General features: G+C 38.8%; 2 protein-coding genes across 2 annotated transcripts; both read right to left on the bottom strand.

The window, feature by feature from the left end:
* Positions 1-527: 527 nt before the first annotated feature.
* LOC131330643 (MYB-like transcription factor ETC1) lies at positions 528-1,981 on the bottom strand. The gene is made up of 3 exons (XM_058364293.1): positions 1,446-1,981; positions 1,009-1,096; positions 528-837 (listed from the first exon to the last, which is right to left on the bottom strand). The coding sequence occupies exons 1-3, from the start codon at positions 1,615-1,617 to the stop codon at positions 750-752; spliced, it is 348 nt and encodes a 115-aa protein (XP_058220276.1). The 5' UTR covers positions 1,618-1,981; the 3' UTR covers positions 528-749.
* A 1,091-nt stretch (positions 1,982-3,072) lies between these two features.
* Positions 3,073-8,526, bottom strand: LOC131330642 (protein translation factor SUI1 homolog). Its single transcript, XM_058364292.1, has 5 exons — positions 8,355-8,526; positions 4,398-4,511; positions 4,092-4,297; positions 3,502-3,555; positions 3,073-3,364 (listed from the first exon to the last, which is right to left on the bottom strand). The coding sequence occupies exons 2-5, from the start codon at positions 4,432-4,434 to the stop codon at positions 3,320-3,322; spliced, it is 342 nt and encodes a 113-aa protein (XP_058220275.1). The 5' UTR covers positions 4,435-4,511; positions 8,355-8,526; the 3' UTR covers positions 3,073-3,319.
* Positions 8,527-10,852: the final 2,326 nt, after the last annotated feature.

The following is a 10,852-nucleotide window of genomic DNA, read 5'->3' as shown; positions in this document are numbered from 1 at the left end:
GAATGCTATGAACTCGCGTATAGATCATAAGGTGTTGATTTTTCATTCTTGTGTTTCATAATATGATTTTGTGATCTCGATTGGATAATTAAGCATTTTCTATTGGACATTGAAATCCTTGTCGGTTCCACCAATTAGCTTCCTTACGCCTTACGGGATTACTCGCTTGCTGACTCGTACACATGTCCTACTTTTTGGTCCGTGTTTCAGAACAGTCCCAACTGCGCCCTAAACTAGAACTCTCAAAGGATGTTGGTCGATTAAGACAACAAGATGGTGGTTAGGGAAGTCAAAATCCACTAAAGAGTGTGTGTGCTGCAGTGACATAGGCAGCGCGTGCTTGCCAACGGAGATACGTTATTGAAGGATTGCATGAACTAGCTTCTTGATTGCTTGGGCTGCTTATGGGTTTTCTGTTTGGCTTTGAAATGAAATTTCTATGTTCAAAACAATCAACATAACGAAAGGAGGAGTTACCTATCCATTTGGACAACTAATGCCCTGATGCAACCAAGAAATACTCACAATTTTGGCCATAACAATAGATTTCATTGCACAGAAAGGGAATATGGACGACCAAATACCAAACAAATAGTAGCAGGTTGAACCATTGTTCATATTTTTTCAAACCCAGAAACTAGAGATGCATTTCATAACCACCAATCCCACCCAACTAAAATATTACTACTAGAAGTCCAAAATTTTCTTGCTCTTTCGAGTTTGCACCGGAGATTTTCCGGGCATTTCATTCATGCACTAGTGGAATATCTTGAAGTCCAGTACTTCTCAATTTCCTCTGCAGTTCTTCCAGGAATTCTCCCAGCAATCAGAGACCACCTGAGGCATCATTGGCAACATTGCCTAACTAATTAGCAAAGCACATACAAAGTTGAAGAACTCAAATGGGGGGTGGGGAGGAAACTAGAGAAGGTAATTAAATGCATTTTTTTTTTTTTAAAGATGGGAGCTAGTACATTTGAAAAGAGAAAAGAAGGTTAACAAGCCCACCTTTCTCCAACCAGATTAAACATTCTAGTGATCAGGGTTTCCTCATCCTCGGAAAATTCAATCTTGGATTCTTGACTTGTGTCCTCTGCTGCAAAACAGAGAGAGAGAGAGAGAGAGAGAGGATTATTTCATATGGTTACTATAAAATGAACAGCCCGTATCCCAGCTAGCAATGCTACGTATATAGATGTCACGTGTGCCTCAGATTCATTACGACAATGGCGCCACTACACCAAATTAGACCACCTATCGTTTTTACTTTGCACTTTTGTCAAATCCGAGTAGGGCAAACATGTCAAGCCAAATCCAAAACAAAGGAAACTCACAAGGCGCTGTTTTTTAATAATGAATGAACACTTAAAGAGGAAAGAAGGAAACAGAGAGCTAGATGCAAGACCAAGAGGAAAGAAGACAACAACGAAATCTGAAAAGGGTACCTCTAGAGTCCACAGAGGCATCATCAGAGTAAGAGTGTTCAAAGTCAGCCATTATACTAGTAGTAGGGATCAGAAGGGTAAAACTCAAGAAAACTCTTTTAAGTAGTTTCACTATTGAATGGGAAAAAAAATAAGGCCAGAGTTGGTGGAGGTTGGTTGTGGGAGAAAGCATATATAAGTAGTACTACAAGTGACAATGGGGAGAAGACTGTGTGGACCCTTTTGGAAGAAGAATGTGAGGTGAGAGAAAAACTAGCAAATCAAGTGGGGAGGAATGGTAGTTGACAGCCAAGGAGGTTTGGTAGCCCAACTTTGATGGGTAGTTGAACTCACTTTAGCATAAGCTGTTGGTTGCGACAGATTCTTTTTGGGCGTGCGAGACATGAACTTTGATTTAGCACACCTAGTACCTAGTCGGCAAGGAATACCAATTTCTAGTTTCTAAGCTTAATGTTTGAGTTCAAGTCTTTGTTATTGTTTGAGTGTTTGGCGGACATAAGCGTACTCTGTAGCAATCATAGCACACAATGTGAGTCTCGACTCTGACATAGGTGCAATCAAATTCACTGCGTTTGACGGTGCGGTACTTAGGGTAATACTTGAAGTAGTCCCTTCCATGTCCATTTTTGCCAGAAAGAAAAAAGAAGGAAGGAAGGAAATATGTGTACACCCTAGAGGAAAAGGATTTTCTTCTTCTTGTTGTTTAATGAAAGTGGGGGTATGATTGGTGGGATTATTAGGTGCCGAGGATAAGGTTTAGAAATAATTGAGAAAAAGCCAAAAGAAACCTTGCCCTGGGAACCTTTATTTCCTGATGATAGAAAACACAAAGCCAAGTACAAAGACAAACATAGTGGCCCTACTGGCCAGAAAATCAATAACAGATAGAGACGTATTTGTCTAAACAACTACTGGAATAATTGTTGGGAGTGGAGGAATCTCTCTCTCTCTCTCTCTCTCTCTCTCTCTCTCTCTCTCTCTCTCGTGGTCCCATGCAATCTCACATTGTTTACTTGGGTTGACATCTGAGGACCCTATGTCTATCATGTGCAACTTGAGAAATGTACAACGATCCACAATAATATACTACTAGATTGCTTTAACAACCCTCCAACAACTAGTCAATGCTCAGTGAAAAAATAGAGCACAATATTCATATCAGGGGAAAACCAGAGAGTGACTGGCACTATGCCCCCATTTTGAACTTATTTGACATGTCGACTATCGTCCTTGTTATAGGCTTGTAGCCAACTTACTCTGCATTTGTTTTTGCATTTGCTGTGGTCCCAATTAATCTGCTATATAATTGAAATACTTATCTTACAAATGTTGATTATCGTCTTTGATTAGAGCATGACTTTCCTACAACGAGAGTTTGGCCTGATGGGAGAGAGGCTCCGGGAAGCTATCCCAGACTCTGTTTTACATTTGGATTTGGATGGATTACTCAGAAGACACAAATGAATATTGGATTGCAATTTTTTCCCGTAAGGATTGACTAAGGCACCATTTTGTTGAAGGTCGTTCGATCTTTCGTGAGGGTATGGCATCGGCTACTTCACCGCTGCAGGGCCTGGTACTCGGAAATTGGTTTATTAACACCACAATCAGTCAATCAGTGTCTTCCTTATGTCCAAACACAAATTTATTATAAATATAGGTGAAGGTTTTGGAATAACCCATAATCCTTATACATCACACAACAGGTAGCAGAACCAGTGAACACCACAATGTAATGTATCAAGCCGATGAATCACACATGTACCAGAAAGGATAGCAGAAGTAGACCTAAGTGGGAATCTATAAAAGTTTCGGATAATTTTCTTATTGTCGGCGCAGGCTAAAGATGCATATGAGATTGATCTGCTGCTTGCTTAAAAACCATGAATCTTGATGTTTTCCTTCTTCACAATCCCGGCCTGTTAATCGGACAAAGAATAAAAAGAAAAAGAAAAGCTTCACGTGAGTTATAAGTCCTAGATATATAATTTGTTTGTGTTTTTTTTTGATCGGCTAGACACATATAATTTGTTAATAGCACACATACTAAACCCACCTGCACTAGGAAGGTGGAGACGTTCTTCCTTTGATCACCCTGTAGTTGAATCACCTACATCAAAACAAAAGTAGCACTAAGGCCCATCGTTCATTTTGGTAGAACAATAAAAATTATGGAGGAAATAATGCCGATCAACAAAAAAATATGGTGGAAATGAAAGCATAACGTTTCTTCATGAATGAAAGCTTCACACATCCATTATCATTGCTACTTGTTATTACCATCCATTAAACCACCATAAGGGATGTGAACCCCAATTTGTCAACAAAACTACTCGTTCTCTAAGCCAATGGTCATCCCGTCAACTGCTACATTTGCATCCTGGCTTTCTGTACATCGAAACGGGGAGGTTGTACGTTGCACAATGATAGTGAATCAGAAGGGTAGGTCATAGGTAGTTTGCTATTTGTTGGTGGTACCACCAGTCAACGATGACGTGAAATCACTGGTTCATTGAAGTTTCTCTCCTACGATGGAGTCTATTCAACCCCCTTTTGAGGAAACAATTTGGGTACAAAAGAAACGATTTCTGCACCACCAGTGTGATTTCCTTAAGCTACTGCATTTAGACAGGGTTAAGAACACACCTGGCCTAACTCAGGGTCCTGAACTACAGTACCATTACAGCAGAATTCCTTCTTTAGGTCTTTGAGTATCTTGTTATAGCTGAAGTCCTTCTTCAACCCTTGCACAGTGGTCAAGCTTTTCCTCCCATTGCGCTGCTGTACACGCACATGCACATACTCCTTCGTTCCAGCACTGGAATCCTCAGCATTTGCATCAGCAAAGGGATCTGCTCAAACAAGATCAAAGCCACCCACAAACCAGGACAATTAATTCATAAATGGCTTCTCAATTTCATCAAAACCATCAAGTGTACAACAGGAATATACCAAAAGCAGATGGAAGCTGGTTGTCGAGTTCAGACATGAAAGTTGTTCGAAATAGAAGAGTACGAGCTGTAGATCTCCTCTTTTGATCGTAGTCAAATTTCAGAATGATCAGAGCTGAAACAGATAGAATACAAAACTCAACCACTCGAAATCTATACAGATCTGGACGAGATTAAATAGGGAAGGATTAAGGAATATGAAGTACAGAAAATCCCCAAGAAACCCACACCCATGCCCTCAAATGAATAGAAGTTGAAGAAATATCAGCAAATGCAATTCTCCTGAGGCTCAAAAATAGTCCTTAAAATATATAACAGCCTACAAAATGATATTATATGAGTCATGATATTGTGTATTTTGCTTTGATGTGGAACCGAAAAGATGGTCTTGTTGTCTTTATAAGATTGGCCCTTATCAATCATATTTTAGATTATAAAACTTAATCTATCCATAACAATCATAATAGCATTAACAAAACCCATACTCAAGAACGTAACAGCTTATGAAATAATTAAAGGGTGTTCATAACCTATCTTCATTCGCCAACCAGGGGCAGAGGTATATGAAGGGTGGTGGTGGCACATGCCAATGGAAGTCGATTTGGTAAGTACCGGTACTCAAAACTTGATTTTTTACTCGTCACTAAATGTTTGTGTGTGTGCACACTCGTGGGGAGAGATAAAGAAAGGTATCCCAATACTTAACAACCTTACCCTACCATTAAGAGGAAATTGACTGATGAGCATAGTGCAATGTGCACAATCAAGGCCTTCTATTTGAAAACCAACGGAATCATACGTAACTACAGAACATCTGCTAAAAACTTTCATAACATCATGAGTTACCAACCCCAATACAGAAATACTACTTCCTCTAAATCACAAAACCTTTTTCCTTATGAATCCAATCATACGCTTTCCAAAGGCTTTATTGGCTAAGGAAGATTTTCATGATCCGGTAGAAAACATACTAAAGCAATAACAAAATGATGGCCTATACTAGAAGTGATGGGTGATAACTGTGATATCATTCTGTCCATGAAGGGAAACCTCTTTTAAGTTTTAACGTAGAGAAATATTGACCTTCTCAAACCGAAACCAACTGGTGGAAACCCCCTCTGACGAGGAGATAGTAATGACAGAAGAATTAGAGTAACGATAGGTTATCTGTGACCATAATAAGATGGGACACGAGCTCCTTAATCTAGCAACGTTCACCTGTTTCAGACAACAGTAAATGTCTATTGATACTCTACTAAAGGCCCCATCACTAGATTCACTACTACCACCTACAGTTGTTGTCTATCTATTACTGCCAACCCCTGCCTGGTAAAAAGACTGATTACATTCAGGTCCATAACCCAATAGCCATCTCAAAGGATACTATACTGCCTAGTTGTACGCGCATGACAAAGCAAGCTTCTATTCACAGCACTGATGATCACACAGAAATTTGGGTTGCAAAAACAAAGTACTCATTGCTGAGTAAGCCTTCAAGTTCAAATATCGGTGAATATTAAATAAAACATGATGACACCATGACCAAAGCACAATTCGTTAGAAATAGTGATAGCCCAAGGAGATTGCAGAAAATAAAGAAACCCATTGCAGAATCACACGAACACCAGATTTAAGTGGTTCACTCAATGTGGGCTATGCTCCAGAAAGAAAAGAAGCTGCAGGTCCTTTTCCACTTGACCATTAACTGATGAAGAAGCCGCTTTTTGCCACCCATCATGGTACATATGAGCAGATCATCACTAAAAGCCGACTCTATGGGCAGATGGATGGCAGCCCTCACTCTTCCACGATACGTCCACAGTCGTATGCAGAATAAATCCAAGTTGATATATCCGTATATACTGTTAAGGTTATGAGTTAGTAAAATCACCAAGGTACCCTTATTACATCGGAGACACATCTTGGGGTACAGTACAATCAGGTTCCTCATCAAGATGTTCACTTCCAAATTGTCGCTCATATCCATGATTAGCCATGCAACTAGCATTGAGAATGACCAGTAACTTTTACAACCATTGTAACATATCACACCAGCCTTGTAACAGGAAAACACAAAATGGCTGAAACATAAGAGGCCACATCCTAGAGGTCAGATCCTTGAGAAGTTAAAATGGTGGCCACAAAAAGAAAAGATAATGAAATGGTAGTTAGAATCTGTACGACTTGCTATCTCATTGTTGGAACCGCCAAATGTAGAAAAGTGGGTGCAAGTTCACAAGTTGGAGAGAATCCGACTCAAACAGCTGAAATGTGCTAACAAGATTAGAGAAGGTATAACTTGAACAATTTGAACTCATGATGATTTACGCAAAGAGAAACCAAGAAGAAATACAGACCATAGAGTATGAACCAGCCGACCAGTGTGCATTGTTATAAACGCAGTATTTTCACCTTCCTCACAGGGACACAAGGCTCGGTTTGGTTTGATTTCACGGGGTTAATGCATAATGACTAACGCTAAGAATCCAAACCAAGAAAATTATTAATAAAAAAGGAAAGCTACTCGTTCTAAGTTAAAGGCTTAGATAGGTCAACATGAAACAACGCCTAACATCAAAGTTTCAGAAACCTAATGATCCCTCTTACACTATTACCGTTAGAGCTTGTTTGCCACTCAGTAAGAGCCCCAACTACTAGCTCATGGAATCCATCTTTCATTTACCGAAAAGTTGACTATTGAAAGAAGAAATTTAGAGAAAACAAATGACAAAACAAGAGAGCACTATTTGTCCAACTTTGAATCTGGAAATATGAAGCATTATTTACAATTTTACATAATCTCAACTGATTCGTACAGGTCGACCATCACTCAATATAGGCACTTTCCATGGAAATACAATAACAATCTACAGACTCCAAAGTAGTTTTCTATCTTTTAGCATGGTCGACTCTCGAGCAGCTTAATCCTTCAACCAATATTTGGATTTTCTTCGTAGAGGCTGGCAGTTCAGGGTATTGTGTGGGCTGTTATCGAGTTCTATAGGCTACGTGACTTATGCCACATACTTATATGGGTGGCATCCCTTGGTGCCTTTCTTTACTTCAATGTTACCACTTAGATTACTTTCAAAAAATTAGGCTACTTTTATTGAAAGTTTGGTGAACAGTGAACAAGTTTGACTTAAGCTGTCGAGTTTCGAAAATCAATTCTATGTAATGGTAAAACGACAACGAACGCAACCAAGAGACCCATTTATATAACTACAATTTTCGAAGACCCATCAAACTACAATTTTCAAAGACCCACCATAGTAAGAGTACTAAGAGAAGAAACTTATGCAAAGTGACCCATGTCAGACCCGTTTCCAAGGAGATGGTTCTTGTCTTTCCCTGTTCCTTAGACACAACAACTTAGGAATAACCCATTTCCTAACTCACACTGCAAGTTAGACACTAATTTTTGGTGATTGCTAAACGGGGGTTCTTGGCTTTCAACACAGAATTCAGCGGTTTACGGTACATATATATGGTTATCCTTCCATAAAAATCATCCCTACATAAGCAAATGAAAGATTTCTCCCCCTTCCGAACCCAATTATAATAGAAGATTTTATTGTAAACAAATCAGAAACTTATACAAAACGCAGACATGGACAATCAATAAACATTTCGGGAACCCTCTCAGAAATTAAAACCCAAAGCCAAAATCCTATTTTTCCTTGAGGGAAAAAAAAAGTATCGATTTTTGAGAGATCTAAACAATTCAATTGAGATATCAAAGCAATTCAAGCCCCACAAAACCGAACGCAACATCAAAGAAAAACAAACATAACAACCAATTAATTACCCAACAAGTAAAGGGCGAGAAAGGAAATCAAATTCTGAAACCGATCATACGTAAGCAAAGATCAACCCAATGCTAAAAATGGAATTTTTTTTGGCTGAGTAATGCTAGTAAAAATCAAATTAAATGAAAGAATTCAAGACTATTACATACCTGTTACGAATTTGACAGAGGAACAAGACGGAGGAGAGAGAGAGAGAGAGAGAGAGAGAGAGAGAGGAATTTTGAGGGATGAGCGATGGTTTGGGGGTGGACTTATAGGCGGTGGGCGTGGGACAAGAACGTCTTAACCGCACAAATTGAGAACCCCGAAAAGATTAATGGAAACTCCTATTGCCAGCCAAGAAACGGGCTTTTGACAGCTACGAGCTGGAAAACTGTAGTACGGTGTGCTAATGTTCGGCGTATCCTGATTTGGTGGGAGATAGTTTTGGGTGGTAATAGTAAGATTCGACTGTACCCACGTGGACCATTCAACTACACGAAGTCAACCTTCGAAGACAACGTGGGAACCGTACGATGTTTATAACGACGTAGGACGGATGGTTAGGATTGCGGCACAGAAACTGGTTTTTCTAGATTGGGCGACTTTGGAAAGCCAAACTAACCCCCTTTTTTACAGATGTCTGTGCCAACTTTCACGCATATTAACTAATCTCTTTTTCGTTACAGTCAAAATAAGCCAGTTACTACTTTCTTATTAATCTAATACGGATAAACTTGATCAAATGCATGAGAACCAAAACAATCGACCAATTGAAATAAGAATAAACTTGATCAATTGCGTAAAGACCAAAACCATCGACCAATCGAACTAATCCTTAGGCCAGAGAAACTAATCTACACCTACAGCAAGTGATACAGTGTTTCTGCTTTACTTGTATCTTTATTTCCCGTCCATTTCCTCGCTTTCTTTTTGCCATTTTCGTGTGTAGTATAGATTTAGAATGTAAATAAAATAGAAAAAAAATACAAAACACCCCTTAATGCGTGATGAAAATACATAAAAGCCCCAATGACTTCATAATCATAACATAATCGGAAAACCAACATTTTAAAGTAAAAAGTGTCAGCCCCAAAGTACGTTGTGTATCTAAACCAAATCCAACGGAATTCAAACCCAATTAAATCCCCTTCGTATTAACCAAATTCTTCGACCAAGATAAGAACCCTAACTATGAAGAAAGTGAGTACTGTACATGCTACTGCTTTTGACATAATGAAACACTATCTATTCATTGAATAGAGAGTAAATTAGTAATAGATTTAGGTGGACACTCGCACCCTTGAAATTTTCAACTGCAGGATGAGCGGGTCAAATTTTGTCAAACACAAATAATAGATCATTGTTTCTTTTTGTGTAGGATGTTCTTCTTCGTGGATTTGTCTATTGAGATTAATTAGGTTAATCTGGACTCTCACACACAATTGACGTATTCTCTGCTACCATTATTTCTGTCACAACCCTAGCCCGCCCCTAAGGCTCTAATCACAACAAAGCGCCAGTGATTTGATCACTAAGTCCATACAAAAGTTAAACATCTCATTAACAAATGACTAAAGGGACTCAATTAACGACAAGCGGAAACAAATCCATTTTATTACATATGCCAAAAGTAGAAGTCTTTACAAGGATCTCTACATTGCAAACCACCCAGAGCTGTGCATATTTACATGCAAAAATGTTCACCAAGAACAACTCCCTATCTACAGGTCCACATCTACTTGGCACGACCAAAAGAAGACTGCACGTCACCATTATATTCCCCGTTGCCTGAAAGGTGGAAAAATTCATAAGCCAAAGCTCGTATGAATGATTAATACGCAATTCACATGCTTTCCATGGACAATGATAAAACCATTTAAAAACGAATCATTTCTCATAGCAACATAGCATAGTAATGCACATTCTCTGTTCATTTCATGTCTACCAAGCGTCCCCGGTAGTGGATAAGTTAAGACGTCTTTCGTTATCCGATATATTAGCCATGTCTTGCTAGCCTTTTAACACGTGTCCCTTAGCAAGCTGGGACGTGGAAGGATGCCATTAATAGATATAAAATATGTCCACCTTTCATTGATATTCCATGGAGTTCATATCAAAGTATAAAACATCAGTGAAGTGAAAAGCTTATAACAAACCATGTGTTTTGGGTATTAATCACTCACCTCGTATCCATGTGTCACCCGAACCTCCTAAGACAATTAGGCAACAAAACATGGTTAGAGGATGTCGAACAAGTCTATTTTTAATGAACACAAGATCCTAGGGTAAAATTATAAAGTTACGTAGCTAGCTTTAAACGAACATAATTTGTAGCTCAAACTTCAGCTCAAAATCTGACTTTGCACAGAAATAACAAAGACAAAATCTTCATGCAATTTTTTAGGTCTATGAGTCTAGTTTCAAAATCAAGAAACGGTTCGTTATTTCGTCGCTCGAGCTCAAAATTATAGCCGTTTCCCCAACACATGTCTGTCCAGTTAGCACAGTCCGAAACTGCGCGTTGCTAGATTACGAATTTCTACAGAATTTAATACTTCAAATATTATCTCGAAATTTTTACCATAGACAAAAGACTCATAGAGGAACTCTCAATAAAAATTTCATAATTTTTGGAGTTTAGGAACTGCCTCAAAAAAATTTCCCA

Source organism: Rhododendron vialii, chromosome 6a (assembly GCF_030253575.1).
Source record: "Rhododendron vialii isolate Sample 1 chromosome 6a, ASM3025357v1".
Classification (NCBI taxonomy): Eukaryota; Viridiplantae; Streptophyta; class Magnoliopsida; order Ericales; family Ericaceae; genus Rhododendron; species Rhododendron vialii.
The sequence above is the reverse complement of the archived record's forward strand: the minus strand, read 5'-3'. Positions and strand labels throughout refer to the sequence as shown.